The sequence below is a fragment of the Gallinula chloropus genome (assembly GCF_964237585.1).
Source record: "Gallinula chloropus genome assembly, chromosome: 1".
In the NCBI taxonomy this organism is placed as follows: domain Eukaryota; kingdom Metazoa; phylum Chordata; class Aves; order Gruiformes; family Rallidae; genus Gallinula; species Gallinula chloropus.
Window position 1 is genome coordinate 166809818 of NC_140085.1, and position 21607 is coordinate 166831424.

Here is a 21607-nt window from a genome sequence, read left to right on the forward strand (position 1 = left end):
GTTGTGAACACTTACAGTATTGTTATGGTTACATATTTTGGGAAACAAGATCACAGATGTTTTACAGAAACATGGAAATTCTGTTAAACTCTTAGGTACAGTAGGGTTTAACACTAACTGTATGGAAATGGTAATTACTCTGAAAAAAGAAAAGTGTAATTAATGGTATGTGGTATATACTGACTGATAGAGAGAAACAATACTGTGCGACCGTAGTGAAGGAACACGGTTAACAGTGAACAGAAGTTCTGTGGAGAACAAGAAATAACCTGGTCACAGACAAAAGCTGTCGTAATTAGAATGCTTACACATGGACTGAGTCAAGGTTGGAGTTTTAGTGCTTCCTGACACAGGGTACTGCATTTTGCAACTTCAAATTCTTTGATGTTGTCGTTTACATAAGAAATATTCCCAGTGTTGAGAAGACCACCTGCTTTCCTGAAGATAAAAATAGGTCACTAAGAACAGTAATCTGATTTTTTTGACTATCCAGATAAAGTCTTTATTTCTGCCAGGTGGAGTATGAGTCAAAACAAGGACCTTGGAAGTATCTTACTATGGATACTTTTTTATCATCAAAATAAAGTTTTTACTGCTATAACTTGTTTTGCCTAAAAATTGGCATGGAGAATCTTTTCAGCCTTAGCTGAATTTTTTGCACCCAAAAAGCTGTAAGTAATATTTTGGAACCAAACATAGAAATATAGAAATAGGAAGCACCTGATAAAGAAGGAAGTGCAGAGAGGGAAGAAGGATGGGCGGGGGGGAAGACAGAGATACAGGTATGTTCAGTGGAATATATTTGGTTCTTCCCAGCAGACTCCTGTGACTGTGTCCTTCCTCTCTGCTATAGGGATATTACAGTTTAGCCATACGTCATGTAAGCCATGACATGCCACTAGTCCTCAGGGTCATACTTGGTGGTAAACACACAGCCTTTAAAGTTCACCAGTTTTCTTTTTTGCTATATTTAAATACACCTGAAGTGGAAGGAATAAAATTGTGCTTTGAAATAGGAGGGACTATTTACCAGGGAGTGTAGTGATAGGACAGGGCGTAATTGCTTTAAACTGAAAGAGGGAAGATTTAGGTTAGAGACAAGGAAGAAATTACTCTAGTGCCTCACAGCCCTCAGGTTGTCCACAGAATCTGTGGATCCTCATCTGTGTCCTTGAAGCTGTGTCTGAGGCCGGGTTGGATGGGGCTTTGGGCAACCTGGTCCTAGTGGAAGGTGTCTCTGCCCACGGTAGGGAGGTTGGAACTACGTGATCTTGGAGGTCCCTTCCAACTCAAACCATTCTGTGTTTCTGTGGAAGGTTGAGGCCAACGTTATGTACTTCCCTAAATCACTCCCAAACTGAAAAAATGGGGTTTTCAAGCTGTATTCAAGGTTCAGAATATGCTTCAGAAAGTGGGGATTTTTTAGCTGGATGAGAATTCGTGATTGATATGAGATGTCCACATTTTAGTTAGCGTTAAAACTTAGTTATTGAATGACTTTGTGTCTAATTGCATCTTCATTTTTTAATGAAAATTTTATGAAAACTTGTGTTTGATCAAGTATAGTCAAATCTGTGTTTTCCTTAAGATATTCTTGTGTATTAAATATATTTCCACTGGAATTTCTGTGTTTACTACTAAAGCAGACTTTAAGCCTGGCAATTGGAGAAGTTGTAGAAGGTAATCATTAAAAACCTCTGCTGAGGCCAATTGTGATGTAAATGCAGCTAATATTTTACCTTCTTAAATGAAAATAGGCCTAAGCTTTATGGCCATATATGTTCCAGCCTAGAAAGAAGAGGATTCCCTGTTGTGAAATGTTGCATTTTTATGTAGTAGTAATTTCTTCCAAAGATTACAAGTTGTTTCAGGACCTAAATGTCACCTATAAGTACTTTTAAAAATTCCAGTTGTGTGACATTGTGATGAGACCACGGACAAAAAAGCTCCTGAGCTGCATTTTAATAAGCATAGAATCTTTTAAATTTATCATAAATTTATATGTACAGATTTAAAATTTATACCTGGGGACTTTAATATCACACAATTCATGTTCAGATGTCATTGGACATGTAATTGTTTCTACATTTCACATTATGCTGTGCTTTCAGATTGTGCTATAAATCTTTTGTGACCGTGACGGTTACTTCTGAATGTTGCTAACGCTGATTTATGCTCATTCATGTTACTTTAATTTGAACATACTATTTCCAAAGCAGCCACTTAATGCAGCTGGTACTTAGAAAGGCATGAATATCCCATAAGTTAAAAATTTTTACATTTCAATTACAAGGGCTTTACAGGAAGCGGAACATTTTCCAGTAGATTAAGTTGTAATCACAGAGGGGCTTTTTTAGTTGTTTGGGTTTTTAAAAATACATTAAATCACTTGTATTTGTGGGATGTCTTTCTTCTTAGAGTGGGTCATGCATTAAGAGTTTTGAGTCCTCCTTTGAAAGGTGAAGAGCCCATCAAGGTAGCATTAAAAACCAGGAAGGTGTTGGTTCAGTATGTTACCCACATCACCAAATGCTTTGTGGTTTTCCAAGCTTATTTCCTTCTGAATATACTTTGATCTTTTCCCTGCAAGGATGTGTGAATTAAGTTGTTTTGTTTTGACCTATTAACAGTAATGCATTACAAATGTATTACAACTTGTATTTTCTTTTGAAGAAGCAGGCTGTTGGTTTATTTCCAGTATTTAAGTATTACTGAAGTAATTTTTTTTCTCCTGAAAACAGAAATGCATAACTAAAACTTTTAACCTTGTTCTAGGCCGCAATCCATGGATCTCGTTTTAAAGGACAGGAGTTAAAGTTGGCATGGAACAAGCCTGTTGCTAATATGTCAGCTGTTGAAACAGAAGAAGCTGAACCTGATGAAGAAGAAGTAAGCTTGCTTTTTCTTTTTTATTTAAGATGAAATAATATAGGTTTTTCAGAAGAAAATTATGTGTTGATTCATACTTATTTCTGAATCTATCTCATATTATAGATTGGATGTATCTATAAATACATTACTTGTTTTCTGGGCTGTTAAAAGTCCAGATATATTACTTTTCCTTACAGAAGTGTTTCCTTACACAACAAAGAAATCTAGAGGATATATCTAGAAAATGGAAGTGATGGGTTTGAACTTGCATGAGTGATATTGCGGATTTTGTACCATCTACTTCAGGCACTCATTTCGTACAGGATCAACTTTCAGGTTCTTTTTTTCCTTGAGAGAGAGAGAGAGAGAGAGATGGCTTGGAGTATATAGGTGAAGGGATAATTTAGAGTATTTACTAGCTTCAGAGATCTCAAGTACCCTTCCTGAGTGTTAGTCTTCACCGAGGTGCCTGAAAGATATTAAAGTCTTGTCCAGATAACCTTAAATGGTTAATTTAGCAATAGTAGGGCAACATTTCTTCATGTATTTAACTCATTACACTCAAAATGTTGACTTTTTTGTGAATTCTGAAAAATAAATTGCACTTGGGGAAGGAGTCATGCAATCGTTTTCCTAATTCATTTACTGTCAGTTAAGTGTATGTACATAATTGCCATGCAATAGGTGAGGTAGGAGCACACTTTGACATACTCAGTGATAGTATTTTGTCTGTACCTTTTTCCTATGATATTTGGGCAGAAATACCATAGAGGCAACATCATCAGAATGTTTTGATATAACCAAATTTGGTTAGCTTTGTACATTTTAGGAAAGCCAGTTTGTCTACTTGCTTTCTGTCTCCAAAAATGCTCATTTTCTTTTCATCATGTCAGCTGAAGACAGGTGGACTGCCTCCACCACTGTGTGTTCTCTGTTTTCATGTTGGGCATTCTGATTTATGAAATACTACTCTCCTTGTACATGCAAACCTCAAGTATAGTCAGACAGTAATGAGCTGTGAGTGAAACAGAAGCTGTGTTGGGGGATCTTCAGAGCATCTTAGATATATTGTCACTTCAGGGATGTATTAACTGTGAAGACAAACAGCAATGTTTGTTGCTGCAAGGAGTTTACCTTATTGAGAGGTCTCATTGAATAACTGTTTCACTGAGCTTCTCCATTTCACCTTAAGGAAGGGCATGGAGGGATATGCAAACACTTCAGTGGAGTAAATGAAGGAAAGTACAGATTCATTGGTAGGTGAGCTAGAGTGAGATTCATCTTTTAACCCCACCTGAGGACACTGAATGTAGGAGGTAACCTCTGAGGTTACAGTAGTGGTGGAAAAGGAATGAGCATAGTAACATGCTAAATGTGCTGGCTGCTGTGTCAGAGGGAATGGACAGATTTACAAAGGCCTTGGGCCTCGATGCTTGACAGCATCTTGTCAGATGAGAAGTTCTTGTGATAGCAGGTTACATCGATTTTAAGTGATCGTTGTTCTTGACAGGAGTCAACAGGTATAGAAAGAAAACTCAACACCCTCCTACCCCCCCTCACTGGCTTCATCTAAAACTTCCAATATTTTCAAAATTTAAATAGAAGAATTAACTGAGGGGGGTTGTTATTGAGAAATAATATCATAATTTGAATGTTTAGCTTTAATGTAGATTTTTTTTTTCTGACCATGTATTTTTCCCCCACTTTTCTTGATCTGAATTTTTGTAATTTAACTAGTTTTATTTGTCTCTGGACTGTTTCTGCAGTCATTCCTTGGCTAATTATTCTTGTGGAAAATCTATAGGAGTTGAGCTCAGATCAACCATTCTAGCTGTTAATGCTTTTGTGTGCTTGCTAGAATCTTTTCAATAGAAGATGTGTAATATAAAAATATTTGCTTACTTAAATTTTTTTACTGCTGTGGCTGGATTCTTACATGGCCCAGTGTTTATTGATATTTATTTATTTAACATGACTGATGTACATATCCCTGTTTATAATTTTCAAAACAATCATGATATATGTAGCTTTCCTGTCTTTGTATTACGAGATTTAATTACATTTTGATTTTTCTACAACTGAATTAGTCCTCCTAACCTTCACCAGATTTCTTTAAACAGGGAATTCTATTCAGTAATCCTTGGGAAAGTTTGCCTTTAAATGCCATTCTTTCCTTCTGTGAGCTATGTATTGCTTCTAGCATGTAGTTAGTATTTGAAGTATAATGCTGTGATCCCCAAGTCCTGGATGGATGAGTTCCAGAACTTGGTGTTCATGTGCTGAAGTTTAACCAGTTGCATAGAAGAAATTTCATACGGCTTTATTGTTTAAAATTTGGTACTTAATGCAGGGTTGTGGGTTGGGTGGGTTCTTACAGTCACTGGCCTGTTTTTCGATCATACATTCTTTGTGGATGCAAAATGTCTCGTGTTTCTGTGTGCCCACAGTTCATAGAATCATATCTAAACCTCCCCTGGTACAACTTGAGTTTGTCTGGTTTCTTTGGAATCTGAATAGCATCTATAGGGCCCTTCAATAGAGAATTTTACTGTTCAACTGTATCTACAAAGAATAAGTATCTTTGTATGGGACGTGCCACCTGCATGTTTAATTTTGATGTTCTGATCTTACTTGAAAAAGAAAACCATTATTTTCTCTTCACTTTCACTGATATATGGATTCTTCCCAGGTACTTTCTCTCCAGGCCAGAGTGTCCCTATAGTTGTTGCCCTATATGGAAGTTGTTCCAGGCTTTTTGATTATGCCTACTGCCTACCACTCACCCTTGTGTACCTCGGAGTTCTGTGTTGGGCACTGCCCAGAAGGACTCCTTTTTTGGCAGCACTGTTGAATTTTAGCCTGCTGGACATCTAAACGCCAGGGGAATAGGTGAAGTCAGCAGAAAGCTTCTGTGGTTTAGTCTGGCTCAGAGTCCCCAGGCATACATTGACAGACAGGGCAGGTGTTGGCAGAGCTGCTGTTTACAGGGCACTTTCTGTAGGCAAAACTAATGAAGATGGTAGTTTCTCCATCTTGTAAAACAAGAGAAGGTTTAGTTCTAGGCTTTCTTTACCCTAGAGCCTCACATCTCTCCAGGTTTCCTAACTTAAGTAATCAACCTTCACAACTCCTGTTGAATTTGGAAATTCTGTAGTTGTGGTGTTTTGATCCTAGCTGCAGGCCAGATACCCACCAAAGTTGGTCTATCACTCCCCTTTTCAGCTGGATAAGGTAGAAGATGTATATTGAGAGGCTTAGAAGTTGAGATAAGGACAGGGAGAGATCATTCCAAATCAGCATCACAGGCAAAGCAGGCTCAACAGAATAAAAACCCTATATAATTTCTTACACTATACTACATGCACAGAGAAACAAGAGTAGGGTAATGAGAAATAAAACCACATCTTAAAACACCTCCCCTTCTCCCTCTCTTCTATGCAGACTCAAATTTATTCATGATTTCTCTCCCTTTTCCCCCCCTCAGGTGGCATAAGACAGGGTGGGGGTGGAGGGAATAAGGGTTTCAGTCAGTTCCTTACAAGAACTTTGCTAGGGAAGGACATGTTTTTAGTCCTTTCTTCAGTTAGTGCTGAAATTACTGTGTTAGGTGGGATCATCAAAAAGGTTTTGAGACAAGGGATAGCTTATGTATACAACCCCGTGTCTATATGTGGACACAATTTAAAGCAACACACTGTTTATCTTTGTTTCCTAAACTTTGCCCCTCTGAAGCGTGTAACTGCCGACCTGAAATGTTAATGGTTTTGTGAAGTCTGCTGAGCTACTATGTTGTTCCTGAAAGCAATTGGAAATGCGTTAATACATTTTGTCTAAATTTCTATAAATACCTGACTCCCCACCTGGAGCTTTTAAATCTTTATAATGGTTTTGAGGTTGATGAAGCTGTCAAAATGAGAATCTCTCAGATTAAACCTGTTTAATAATGTGGCACAGGATGGTTAGCTCTTGAATGAAAACAGATGCAGTTTTTCTGAATGTGTAAAAATGAACATTAGTTTTCAGTCACATCTTTAAGTTTCATGGGAACATTGCATCTTGGGCATGTATTGTATGCTGAAGAATCAGGAGAGCTTTTTAAGTAAGATGTGCATGTGTCCTGATCATTCTGAAAAGGAGAAACACGTGTTCTCTTTGCCATTTATTAATATATGGATATAAACATACACATGTAGTGTACTGCTTTGAAAGCATTACTGTTTACAATTAAAAGCCAATATTGTTCTTTATTAAATTGCAAGCGTCAGAGTTTTGTGTTTTGCCTTTTGTCAGGAAATGTTAAAAGATCAATAGAATATCATGGGTTTTTTTTCTCTTGAAGTTTCAGGAAGAATCTTTGGTGGATGACTCGCTGCTTCAAGATGATGATGAAGAGGAGGAAGATAATGAATCTCGTTCATGGAGAAGATGATTCAACTGATAAATGACAATGCTATAACTGCACCTGTGTTGCATTAGTATTACCTAATGTACTTCTGCATCTTTGTATTAAAAGGGGTTTTGTGATGAAATTGGATTCAGATATAGACTATAAAAGCAGCTGGTCGGTTACACGTTTTGAGAGATTGATGTTTGAGTTACATTTCAGTAAATGATTGCTAAAGACATCATACTAGGAACATATGCAATGTTTTTATTACATAGTTCTACAGAAAGTTACAGAATTCTTTGGGTTCTTTGTAATTTACTGAATTGGTCAAACACAAATGACCAAAAGTTGTTATAACATAGGTAATTTTTGTTCTATTCCAGATACGGAATGAAAAATTTGCATTTAAAATCTTTGTGAATGTTTTCAGAAATGAATAGATAACAGTACTAAACCGAAGTCTCTAAAGTTATGTATTCATAATATTGCATAGTAGTATGCTTAGGCTTTACTATGTACTAGCCTTTTGTTGGATTTGTGTACGTATTTTACCTATGGGTTTTAATGATAAAGTGTATGACTGCTTTGCATATAAGTCCTTATGACTTTAAGATGTTAAAAAATAAAGAAATGGAATGGTCTTAAAAAAAAAAGAAAAAAAAAGAAAAAAAAAAAGCAATAACCAAAAAAGCTAAGGCAATGGTCCTTCATAATGGAAAAAAAAAAAAAAAGAAAAAAAGAGAAAAGAAATAAGACCGTTCCAAATGGCAACCCCCACCCCCATATTCACAAAAGGAGCTCTAATCACTATCACTTGTAAAAACATTGACATAATGATGTTTCCTTTACTTTTACACACGGGTATACTCTGCATAAAAAAACCCTGGGATGTCTTCTGAATTTCAGACTGATTTAAAACAAATGGACAATAGAATAATATTCCAGTAATAAGGAGTTTATGCTGTATCCCAGCACTGTGCAGCTGTAGAAGAAAATTTGATACCACAAAATTATGTGCAGTACTGAAGTCTGACTTTGAAAAGTACATTAGGGGAAGTGGAATATTCAGTAGGTATTATTCTTAAAACTTTGACTACACACCCTGTTACATCTTTTATATTCCGGTGTTTCTGTGGTTACACTTTTCCATTTCAAAAGTAATAATACTCAGCAGATACTAACTTCACACCATAGTATATATTCATCACTTAAAATCATACACATGTGAAATGCTAAAGTTCTTACTCCCCAGAAATACTTAATTGGCTCTTTGTGATGGGGAATTCTTTTCTGTGAGGTCTGAAGTTCCTCTCTTCCTAGCAAGGGGAACTACCTAGTTCTTTGCAGTAAAGGGCATCTTTCATCAGAAAGTGGCATCTTCTGGTCTGTTTTCAAGAGAAAATACACGTATTAGGTACTAAAAGTTGTGGGGTTTATTTTATTTTATTTTTTGCCCCATCAACTCATTAAGGAGTGCAGCATAAAACCACTGTCTCACTTATCAACTAGATGGAGGAGATAGTACTTCAGTGAACAGTGTTTTTTCTTAATGCTGGTTTTTTTTGTCTTTTTGGTGGGTGTGGGTGGAATGGAGGAAAGTAGAAGTGGTGGTATCCTGGTAAGAGGAGCTCTGGCTGGAGACTTTTTGTTATTTCAGGGCTCTTTGAGACCTGGAACCTCTTAGAGAGTGTGGGAGGGAGTTTGTTTAGTTATTCTCATTTGGATTCTTTTTCCCTGTGCCCATGTGTCCATGTCTATCTCGTTGGGAAAATGTGTACATATAATTTTTTGTACAGCCTTAGTTTCACATTGAAATTTCACAACTGACTGCTGGTAAGTTCTAAATCTTGCCATAAGGAGTTGTATTTGGGAAACTGATTTCCTTTTACACTGAATTTCAGACAAAATAAACTACTTCAAGAACCTTTCTATCCAGTGCTCTGAAAGAGCTGGTTTGGTTCACCCAAAGAAATACAAGCTTTCCTACTTTTCTTTTTTTTTAGTAATTTAGTAGATCTGATTGACAGTCTGGGAAGTGGAAGATTTCTGTGTGTTGTCTTGGGGCACAGGTACAGCCCAGGGAAGGGCTGTGTGTTAAGGTGGCAAGTTTTTGACTGCCTTTTCACTGCAGTCAGTCAACAGTAGCTAATGACAACTTCTAGCTTGTTCTGTACACGGGGGCTGCTGATGATTCATCCAAATTTGGTGCATCATGTAATTTTCAACTTAGCTTTGCAAGTTTGCTTGCTTGTTTTGAATCCAGCCTGGTAATGCATCCATGCCAGATGGACTTTTTTGGTAACTGTTTGCACCCATGTCTACTTGTTAAAGGTGATGAAACCTTTTAAAAATCTACCTTCCTCCCCAAAACTTCCATCAGTGAAAGGTGTTGGAGGGAATTCTTGCCGCTGTGTATTTTGTCCCCTGCTGCTTCCATGTGAGGCTGTGGATCAGAGTGGCTTGGTTTGCTCCCATCTTAAGAAACGAAGCCCAAGTGTTTGTTTCAGTCAAAGCTAATCTGTGACTGTACACCATTCAGCGTAAGAGAACGGTGTCCTGCCTGCAATCTAAAGGATTCTTTGGGGGTTGGACTCGATGGTCTCTTGAGGTCCCCTCCAACCCCTACAATTCTGTGTTTCTATACATACTTCTGTCATCATCAAATGACTTTCTTGGTTAGATTTCATTTTTTGGCTAGCTCTGTCCTTGCATTCCTTGTCTAGCTCTGCTCTCCCCTCCCTTTTTTGCTGCTACTTCGCTAACTCTTGTCTTTTCTGCTCAGTCAGATCCTTCCTAGCATATCCTTCAGTCAAACGAGCTGTCACCTGGAGGGAGCAGCATCCTTCCTTGTTTGAATCAACAAACCATGCGTCCTGCTGACTTTCATTCCCTTCTTGACTTAGTTGATGGTTCTGAATGTGTTCCTGAGCGTGCCTCTGCTGTGATTAGCTAAATCATTGTATTTCTTTAACAGTTCTGCACATGGATGTCCCTGGTCTGAAACAGAGAGCGGGGTTCCCTTGCTTTTTCCCAGGCAGCTTTTCAGAATTTCTGAGGAAAAAAAAAGAAAAGGTAAAAGTTATAAGTAATTTTTCTAGTTAGATGCTAAATGGCTTGAGTAAGAGGTGATCTGACATTTAATTAAATGACAACATTGTAGTAAACAGCATTTGGTTGAAACACACACAAAAAATTAATGGTAATCAGTGATTCAGACTATATTACAGCCTCTCCACAAAACAACCAAGTAACAAGAGTACCACTTTGAAGTGTTACTTGTGGCCAGTGCTGTTTGTATTCTTTCTTCCCTCCAAACTCATTTCAGATTGGAGAACCCACAGAAGGAATACAAGTTATTGGTGAAACACAAAGGGAACAGGACCTGTTTTACAAACAGGTCTAAGCAAGTGAATTTTTGAATGTTTTCTATTTTTTTCAGCACCCACTGAAAAGTATTTGTGTAATTTCAGGCACTTCTACTTTGAAGGTGCCCTAAGCGACTGAGGGTATTTAGTGCCCCTGGATAACTTTCAATAGTTACATTTATTTGAGGATGTTTTAGATGGAATGGACAGTTTGTAATTATCAGTTTTCTCACAAGCATGAAAGAGCACAGAAAGATACACAAGAACTTGGGTTTGACTCAGTGAAGTGATTTTTAATGTTAAGTTTAAAAAAAAATACCCAACAAACCCAAATTCTTGAACTAGTAGGTCACACCAGAAATTGATGAGAAAGAGCAGGGGACTTTTTTCTCTTACCAGTCCTGCACTGCTGTTGTACCAGTACACAAAGTAGCATAAGTGGGCATAGACCTTCAACAAAACACCTCATATACTGTAAATTCAACAGTGTTTTAAAGGTGCAACTAAAGACACAGTCAGATTCAATCCTTTAATTACAATTTGTAATTTAAGTAACAACGAATTAAGATCAGAGCAGCTGGAATACATAGCAGAAATTAGAGGGATTTGTGGAAGGAAAAAAGTGAAATTCTGATTGTTCATCACTCTATTCTGGGAGAAGCTCTTTCTTACTACGCTGGTGTGAACAGCACACGGTTATTTTCAAATGAACTTGGGGAACCTGCTTTGGCAGGGGCGTTTGGACCCGATGATCTCTTGAGGTCCCTTCCAACCCCTATGATTCTGTGAAATCTAACAAACCAGAATTTCTTGATCAAGGGTTTTATTTATTTATTTTTCAAGTAAACCAATTACATCTTTAAGTTAAGCCAGTATAGCTCTAAACTGATCCTTGGTCAAAATGAACTCTTAGTTTTTGTGGACTTGTGTAGACCTTTATAAAGGCACTAGTGTGCCTTTATGTGTCACATAGTTACCTAAATACTGTGGTATTTATCAGTTTTTTTTATTTTGATAGGTCTTTGCATGTTTTATCCTCAACCAGATCTTACACCAAAAATACTTCCAACAAAAAGAGGCTTCAGAGATTTCAGTCATTTACTTAAATTCTCTTTAGATCTAACCAATAGATGGTAATGAGAGGGGTTTCAAGAACATACTGCACAAGAAAACTATCTTTTCATTACTCGTAAAATCCTTCAATGTGTGTTTTATGCCTGTTGATGCTAAAGCTTTCCTGAATGTTGACTCTTTGTCCATGCTGATTTGTTTTTTCTTCTTGCAGTAAGCTTGTAATCCTGAGACCAGTCGATGTCTTTGAAAACTCATCTCATCTGACCCTGTGGTATTCGATAATAATTTTAACGTTACATTTTGAGTTCTTAAATTCCATGATCCTTCTTCCTGCTTTGTGAACACAACAGGCAAATCCAGCTTCTCACCTTTTTCTGGCAAAGACTGGAAAAGCACATTCAGCAAATCTGTCTGTGCCACTTGATGAGCTGGATTTTAGTACTTCCCTGTTAGCAACTCGGGGGGGGTGGGGTAATTTTGAGGCATGTGTACTCTTCAAAATTCATTTTTCTGAGAAACCTCTGCAGTGGGCACATTTTTCTGTTCTGACCTTTGGGATGCAGAGAGGGTACAATTACCTTTTTTTAACTCTTTCATGCTATTTTACACTCCTATGTTGCAGCTTCACCTAAAATTTTTGGGTAGTAATTTGATGCATAAATCAGATCTTTTAAAATTATTTGGCATATACTTAAAAAGAAAGGAAGGGGGAGCAAACTGGTACTTGCAATCCCTCCTGACAAGCTACTGGCATTATTTGAAACCAGAAATGCTGTTTACAGGCTCAAAACTCAAACAGCGAAGATGACCATTTCCCAGTTGCTAAAGAATGCCTTCTGCTTCTTAAGCTTCATGTTCTTCTAAATGCAAAGGTAAAACAAAATATCCACAACGAAAAACTGCTAACTTTTGTAAAGTGTTTTCCTAATGATCCACAGCTAGACAGAAAGTTTCTCAGCTCTAAGGCATGCACTAACTCTTCTCTATATATAATAATTTGCTCTCTAGGGAAATGAGAAAAGTTTCTTCAGGTTTTAAAGGTCATTGTTTGTTCTTCATCTTGCATGCAATTTTGTGTGACAAAGATGTTTCAGCCAAAACACTTCCTCCCTGTAGAGAAAACAAAGGATTCACAAAAATGTGTGTTGATCTGTGCTTGTAAAAATCTCTGTCCTTTTGCCAAAATCGTGCCCCTGTTGCTGATGATCTACAGGGGCACGAAATGCCTTTGGAGGTGCAAGAAGCCTCCTTTTGCAGGGCATCCCAGCTCTACATGACTCTGTTGCTGAACAGCTGAGACACGTTTCCTTGCCATTAAAATACCTTGGTTTTGATGTGAAGAAATGCTCTTCCTCACATTTGCAAACTGCTCTTTCTCTGCCTTAAAAGAAGTCCTGATTTTGTGGGTTTATTATTTTTTTCCCTGGAGATAAAATCCTGTATTCTCTCTTTCGCCTGCTAGAGGGCACTATGGCCACACAAGTGAAACAGTAACTGGGAGTGATTTGCTCCCATTTCAACACCCCGGTGATATTTTCCCTGTTTCAGTTCTCATCCTAATATTTGCATTTCTTGCAGAAATCTGTATACATCTCTACCACGTCAGCAGAAATCCTGTTTGTGGGAACAGAAACAAAGTCTTTCTCTTTGGATTTAGGTGCCAGTGATAAAACGTGGCTCCAGGTGTTCAAACCTGAATAAACCAGAAGAATGTTTCCATCTTGCAAGAGGTGCGAATCCGTCTCCTTTTCTGCTCTGGGAGTGGAATTAGGTTTTGATAGGTCGCAGTTGAAGCTGTGGAGAACTTTGGGTAGCTAATTAACTGGTTGGTCAAAGCTTTTTTGTAAAAATTAATCAGTTAATTAAGTTAATAAGTGTGTGTTTATGCTTTGCAATATGTAGGGGACGTGCAACGAGTGGAAAGCTAAAACTTTATCTCCAGAAAGGGTGTGTGCAGAGGAAGGGCAGAAATGGCCGATGACACTCCATTTTTATATAAACTACAAAAGAAATCACCAGCCTGAGATGGTATGGAGAAAATTCACCACTCCGGGCAGTTATCTTTGCTTTATGGTGTGCTCATGTTAAACACTGCGAAGAATTGCTACTGTAGCCCTGCCAGCTGGTGCAGAGAAACAGCAAGAAGCAGCTTTCCAACTACGACGTGGAATACTTGTTCATCCTGGTACTTCTGTCTATTAACATCTCACCCAAGTGCCGGATGTAGTGGCCTGTGTGGGTCTACACTTGGAACTCCAAATGTGCAGTGTTCACACACACAAATCATGATGAGGCCAGCAATATGGCTTGTTCCAGATTCCTTTCTTTTCCCTTTCAGTTGTTGGTGTGGTATCAGAAAGTGCTCAGGTACCAAAAATTTGGTTACATTCCTCCTAACTCCAAAATTCAGCTATATGGAGGTCATGTATGTATATATATATATAGAGAGAGAGAGAGAGAAAGATGCACTCTGTTTTTTCATGCAAGACGACAGCTGTATTGTCACATATAGACACACATTGTAAAATACTGGAGAACTTCCAAGTCAGTACCTTTTGAGTTCATCTAAAGATGGAAACCTTGCTTACCAGAAGTGATTGTAAGAAGGTAATTTCTCGTTGAAAATATTCTTTGGGGTTTTTTTAAATCACAATGATTTGTTTGCATTCAGATCCTTTAGATGATTAACATTTGCCTGCTGCTGCTCTCAGAGAATTATTAGATGGATGTTTAAAATTATACCATGTGCTATTTCTATCAGTTTGCTAGCAAGCAAGAGACACATACTATCTTCATCTGTATTTTGATACAATTTTAAATTATATTTTTGCATCTACGTGCCCCATGGTAATGGTTTTATATTAGAAAACAGGCGAGTGGTGGGATACTGTATTGCTATTGCAGAGGCCTACAATCTTAACCTTTCTCATTGCTGCTGTTTTACAAACTCCTCCATAGGCTGTACCGTTCTTCATGTACAAGACAGAAAAGGTTGTGTAAGGTTATGTAGAATTTACTGAGTTTTACCAACACAGAACTAGAAGTACCCAGCAAGCAGCAAGTGAAGAGCTTGAGAACTTTGCTGCGGTCCAGGACTGTGCAGTATGCAGGTGTTCATAAAGGTGGATTTTCAGTGCATGAGTGATTGAAATCTTGACCATCTTTCAAACAAGTTCTTGCAGTGAAGGGAAGTGTTACTTGCTCATGGCTGGAAACTTTGCTTCCATGTGTTGTTCGAGTGATCAAATGTCCCTGAGTATGGAACCATAACTGCTTGTCTGCTGGGTCTAAACACTGGAGGTCCTACACGCTGCTTCTGTTGGGCTTTTTCTGTGGGAAGATTTCATAGGTTAGTTTGCACAACTACCTTTTTGGAGCCAGAAAAAGGCTTTTTTTTTTTTTTTTTTGCTGTTGTGCCTGGAATTCTTTGTTTCCAGAACCAACATCCTGTCCACCCATATAGATGTATTACTGTGATGTTGCCAAAATTACACGTGGGGGTATTCTATTCTTAAAAAATGTGAAAGAGCAAATGCATACTGTGCAAAATGCTGGTCAGCAGGCTTACTGCCTGACCTGGACTGCAAAATAATTCCTCTGTTAGAAATTATGTGAGGATATTGGGCAGTATAGCTGAATGAAACTGAGCACTTTATTGATACATAGTGAAAAATTAAGAAACAGAAGTCATCATTAGACCACGTTAACATCATCAGGTTAATGTCTGTATCTGCTATTTTTTTTTATTGGTGGATTTTCTGCAAAATTATTTGTATGTCTGCACTGAATTTATGTTTTGATAACTTTTAATATTAAATAATTTAAAATCTATTACTTCCTTTTGTTTCTGTGTTGAGCTATATCTAAACATCCTTTCAAGGGAGCTGTAAGTACTATTTCTTTTCCATCCTCATTTACTGTAGTGCTTCCTGTACTGAAAATACTCATGTGTTTGTGCTTGTTCTGGCCCTTCTCTGCAAATTTATTATATATTACATTTTTTGAAGATAGTCTGCCAGGAAAACACTAAAGAAATAGCTTTGTATTAGGCGAATAAGTTATAGAAACTGAAATAATAAAAAGATTAACCAGTAATAGTCACTGAACTGCCATTTTTAAGATGGCAGTATATCATGCTACATTACTATCTGTAGATAAGCTTTTGTTAAACTTTTAAAGTAATTTGAGTAGGTAATTACTAGTGGTTTAGTAGTCTGAAGCAGGATTGATGGCAGCCTGATTGGCTGTAGCAGTTACTAAAGTTCACATTTTATGACCTCCTTAAAAATATTAATTTAGAAGATTATGAATTACTCTCCAGAGTCACCCTGAGTTAACAAATACTGAGCTGCATTTTAGCTTTTGAATCTATCTTTTTTTTTTTTTTGTTAAATAATTTCTGCCCACTACTGAGCTTTATAGTGTTTTTCAAGAACTCATTTCCTGGATAGAGCAGGAGTAACTCTTTAATGGCCAGCACTGGGTTGCACAAAATGTTCTCATAAATAGTCTTCTGTGCCAGTATTAAAGATGACCCTGGCCAGTCACTTCTGCCCATCCTTTGTGCTGGGTGGAGCAGTTATTTGTGTGATAATACAGTGATTGAGGAGCTGGGCTACGCTTGTAAAAATAGGGTAGTCCAACTGAATCGCCATCCTAATCTGCTTCACCAGGTGGTTGAAAAGTCTTGGGGGATGCTGGGGCAGGAGTGAGGAGCTGGGATCAGTAGAGCTCTTCATCCCAGAGCTCTGGTTCAACCTGAGGTACTGCTGTTAGAAACGCCAGCACCGGTCCCAGTGTTGTTCATGGTTTAGCCCAGTGGGCAGTTAAAACAGCTGCACGTGAGGGTGGGGGGAGAGAGTCAAAAAGGAAAAGGTGCAACCTCTGGGATGAGATAAAGACAATTTAATAGGACAGTAGTTAATAATGATAAAAGAATACACAAAAGAAGTGATGCACAGCATGATTGCTCACCACCTGGAACTGATGCTCAGCTAGTTCCTGAGCTGTGCCGCCTCCCGGCCAACCCCATGGTTATATACTGAGCATGATGTCATATGGCATGGGATATCCTGTTGGCCAGCCTGGGTCACCTGTCCTGGCTGTGTCCCCTCCCAGCACCCCTTGCCTTCTTGTTGGCAGGGCAGTATGAGAAGCTGGAAAGTCCTTGACCGCTTGGCAAAAGCTAAAATATCAGTGTGTTATTGACATTATTCTTATCCTAAATCCAAAACACAGCACTGCATGAGCTGCTGAGAAAAAAACTTAGCCGAACCAGGACATTAATATGTGTGTTTGCTTTCAGCTCTTGCCTTTCCTCTTTCCACACAATTTCAGGACCCAAGACCAAAGCATTTAACAAAGTGTTTAGTGAGCAAGATGCAGAGGCTGAAGCGCTTCCACAGATCAGAAGAGCAGCAGAGGTGCTTGAGCTTGCACAGGCTCCTCAGAAACGTGAGGCATGCTGTGGTGCAGCAGCGGCCTGCTCAACTGAAAGCTGGGTGAGCCTGTTTTTGAGCTGACTGTCAGTAACCCTTTGGAAGTCTCAGTGAGAAGGTGGAGTCTTTAATAGCCTTACTACTGGGGACTTTTTTGGTGGGAGCTCTGACTCTTTTTGGTGTGTCCCTCAGTGGTTCTGATAGGATGGGGAGGGGAAAGACATTGTCAGATGAGCCCAGGATCGCCTCTAAAGGAGGCGTGAGCAGCCTTGGAAGGATTTTGTCAGGCGTTGTGGATCTTGGCTTAGCTGATTGTGAGTGTAGCAGTTCTGTGTCAGAGGCTGTGTGATTCATGTGTCAGTGCAGTGCTGATGACATAGCAGCAAGCTACTCAAGAGATACTTTCTCCTTCACATCACTGTTGTGCCACGGGGCCACAGGGCCTGCATTTGCTCCTCCTGGGAGAACTCACATTTCCATCTGGGCAAAACAGCTGTGGGGCTAGGCTGCAGCAGAGAGAGGTCCTTTCCTCTAATGTATCTGCCAGGGACCATGGACAATTCCAATGGCATTTAGGGGACCGTGGCCAGTCAGGGAACCAAGCTGGTGGGAAGAGAGTGGAAGAAGTATGGGTAGGAACCATGTGCTATAGGACTTGCAGTTAGATTAGACAGCATCAAGACTAGTTTTGTTGAAGTCTGTTGGGTGTTAGTGAAATAAGCTTAGCAATATTAAATTGCTAGAAGGAGGTGCTGAGGCAGGTAGAAGCTGAAGTTTCAAGTGTTAGGCCAAACAACTGCTTATGTGTGTGTTTCCTTTCCTGCAGTCCACCTGCTGTCTGCCTGTCCTGGTTCTGGCCAGGCCAGTCTCATCACTGCCTGGGGAGGTCAACTGGCCTGGCCAGAACCAGGACACTGCCACACCTGTGGGCAGCCTGGTTTGTTGAAAAGCTTTGGGAAACACTGCTAAATCCACCAAGTTGGGCAAGGAAATAGTGATTCTTTCTCTACCTTGTGCTTTCACAGAGGCTTCCACCTGGAATTTTAAAATAACATCTAAAAGCCCTTCTTAATGGCTTTGGGTAGTGGAATTTGGTGTTATTAATCCCTATGGAGCGTGTCGTGTCATCACTCGGTTGCTGTTTTGAAAGACTACTGTCCTTTACCAGTCAGGCAGGGTGTGCCCAAGCCTGTCTGAGTTAGGCTAGCTTAAACAGGCCAAGTAATGGATCTTTGCTGTTATTTAAACTCTTTGATTCTGTTGCCTGAGTGGGTAGGTTCAGAAGCAGCTACCCAAGTAACTTTGCATGCAGATCATGATGTCAGCAGAGAGAACAAATCGTGATGAGCTATTGTAGTATGGGAATATAGGATCCTCTGGGCATCATGGCTGCAGAATAAGATGGAAGGTTCGGATCTAAACTCTTACAGTTATTATAAGAGGAGCTAGTGTTAACTGAATCTTCAGAAGTGGACACTTTCACAGTGAAAAGAGTTTCAGTGCCACTCCTTTCAGATCTCTCTCTATGTGCCTGAAACATCAGTGGTCACATGGCCTTCTTTCTCTGAACAGATTGGGAACTCCTTTGAACATTTGAAGTGTTAGGAGCTGTAGTACTTACTGTGTTATCTGAAAGAGGTTGTGTATGCTTTGATGACTGCTTTCTAAAATAGGTAATCAAAAGTATTCAAAATGAAAATATTAATATGTGAGCTGGTAGACTGTAATCTTACATCTTTGTTGGACTCCAAAAATCACAGTGAAAAGTAATTTTCTACTTTTATTTCCACTGGTCAATTTAAGAGTTCTCAAAACTGAAAGTAAGACATATGCAAATCTCTACAATGTACCCACCTACCATATATAATGTTACTTGCAAAAACATACATTGCCTTTTGAAGAGCTCAACTGTTTGTTTCCATCCAAATGTCCAAGGAAAACAAGTGTAGTCTTCTCTAGCCACTCAGGTTAGTATTATTTAGTGGTTATGGGAATAACGGGCTAGGAATCCTCAGCGTGAATGCTGTAATCGTGGTTACAAGCATACTGAATGAAAATTTGAATGATGTGGGTATCTCATCTCAGGTCCTTCTGAATTTTACACCAAATGTTTACGGGACAAAGGACAAGCAGTTGCACACAACTTGTGCTTCTACCCCAATGTCCTGGTTTCAGCTAGGAGAGACTTCATTTTCTTTCTAGCAGCCGGTGAAATGCCATGTTTGGGAGTTAGGATGAGATAACACAGGGATGCTTTAGTTGTTGCCAAGTGTGTTTGGGAGTTAGGATGAGATAACACAGGGATGCTTTAGTTGTTGCCAAGCAGTCAAGGACTTTTCAGTTGTTCATATTGACCTGCTAACGAGAAGGCGGGACCACCCAGGAAGCTGGGAGGGGACACAGCTGGACAGGTGACCTAAACTGGTTAAAGAGGGTATTCCATACCAATTACATCATGCTCAGCATAAAGGGGTGTGGAGGAGGACTGCATGGCTCCAGGATGTGCAGTATTTGGGGACAGTCCAGCTTCAGGATGGCTTTGATCTGTATGGCTGGAGTTGTGCAGTTCGGTGAGAAACTACATTGTGTATCACCAGTTTTGTCTATTTTGCTGTAAAGGCCTATTATTGTATCTCCTTCTCTCTGCTGTCCCAGTAAAGTGTCCTTATCCCAACCCACACAGTTTGCCTTTTTCCCCCTTCCTCTTTCCCTCTCCTCCCTGCCAGAGCGAATGGTTACATGGTTTTCAGCTCCTGTCTGGAGTCAAAACCACAACACCCAAAAATTGAATGATGAGAATAGCCCATTGATGTTCTTGAAACACCAGCTGCTCCTGCCTGTAGCACCTTGCCTGAAGATTTTGCAAGGTGATAGACTGTGGTGGCTTCTGAGTGTCTTGATGTCACGCAGTCATGCTGTGGTTTAGTCTGCTGCTTATCTAGCACTGCCACGTTTCAGTGTGTCTTTGTAGCTTTTGCTTTTTGCAGAACTCACTGGAGACGTAGGTTGTTTCAACGTCCTGTTCCCTGTCTCAGTGTTGGTACTCAGGCTCTTAGTCTGCATCGATACTAGGAAATTAAACATGGGTGGGAGGGTTCTCTGATGCTGAGGCCAAGTGGCATGGCTTAACTCTCATGCACACTATTGGGCTTCAGAACAGGACAGTCACTTCCACATCCCCTGCTGGGAATGGTCTCAAGCTTGGGATAGCTCTCCCAGGTGTCTGCAGTGCTGAGGCTTCGCAGTAAAGTTCCAGTGCCTATGGTCCATGATACACCCGTGTGGTGGTTCAGCCCCAACCAGTGGCTGAGCACCTCAGGCTGCTTGCTGACTTCCAGAGCAGAATGAGACAGAGCCTCCCCGGGTTGGGATAAGGGCAGTTTGCTGACAAAATCACTGTGAAAGGGGAACAATAACAGCCTGCATCAAATCTCAGTTCACGTGGTGATAACACAGAATGCTGCACAATGCAAGGACTGACCCTATGCCCTGGTGGCACCCAGACTTTTCTGGAAGCACCCAGGAAGACCCCTCCCTAACAAGCCCCTTTTATAGGGGAGTGATGTCAGGTGGTGTGGAAACAGCCCAGGCTGACTGAGCTCACCTGGGCTGACTCAGCTGACCTGAGCTGGCTGCCTGGGGAGGTTGACTCTGGCCTGGCCAGAACCAGGACAACCTGTTTTACTAATTCAGATGAGGTCTGAGTTGTGCATTATCTTTAAATGCCAAGCTTTGCCCAACAGCAGAGGGTAACAGGGTCCAGTTCCACCAGTGGATGGAGCCCATTCCAGGAGGAGCATCTGTTCCTTGGCAAGGCAGTGACAATAGGCAACACGGTTTTGCAAGGAATCCGTCCACTCTAGTGATAAATGACACTAGCAAAAAGGGAGAAAGTGTACTTAAAACAAAATTTAAAATCCCAGTACTTTTGCTAACATACACATTATTGGAGATGAGTGGGTTTAATGAGAAGTGTAAAATGCATGAACATCATGTGAGATACGGGGTTAGAAGAAACCTTAGTAAAGAAAAGCAATACAAATCTTAAAAGTTCAAATACACATAGATCATTGTATTCAAATGTTCCTGTCATTAGTAAGGTTTGGAGGTTTCTTGAACTGTAATTAACCTAGCAATAATGAAATGCTGTAATCAAAGTGGCAAGCTGTGATACTTGGCTGGCAAGCTTGCCTATGGAACTGCAGTTTCCTATAAAGTGGCGAAGGGGGAGCTACACACAGACAATTCGTCCTTTAGCCCTTCCTATGTAAGCGTGCTTTCTAGAGCAATACATCACCTTAATTATTACACCTTCTGCAGCAGGATAGGATTATCTGACCAGATATTTTTTATTGCCAAATTACTTGCCCGTACATTGTGCAAATATTTTCTGTGTCTGTACGTGTATTTCATCAGCTACGCTCCCATCTGTCAACGCAGGGTGAACGCTTTAATTGCTTAATCAGCTTTCC

General features: G+C 39.6%; 1 protein-coding gene across 1 annotated transcript in view; it reads left to right on the plus strand.

The window, feature by feature from the left end:
* Positions 1-8124, plus strand: part of RBM26 (RNA binding motif protein 26) — a 54680-nt gene extending 46556 nt beyond the window's left edge. The window contains exons 21-22 of the mRNA XM_084279100.1: positions 2776-2889; positions 7211-8124. Of these exons, the coding sequence (XP_084135226.1) occupies positions 2776-2889; positions 7211-7300 (204 nt within the window). The 3' untranslated portion in view covers positions 7301-8124. The remainder of the gene's footprint in view (positions 1-2775; positions 2890-7210) is intronic.
* Positions 8125-21607: the final 13483 nt, after the last annotated feature.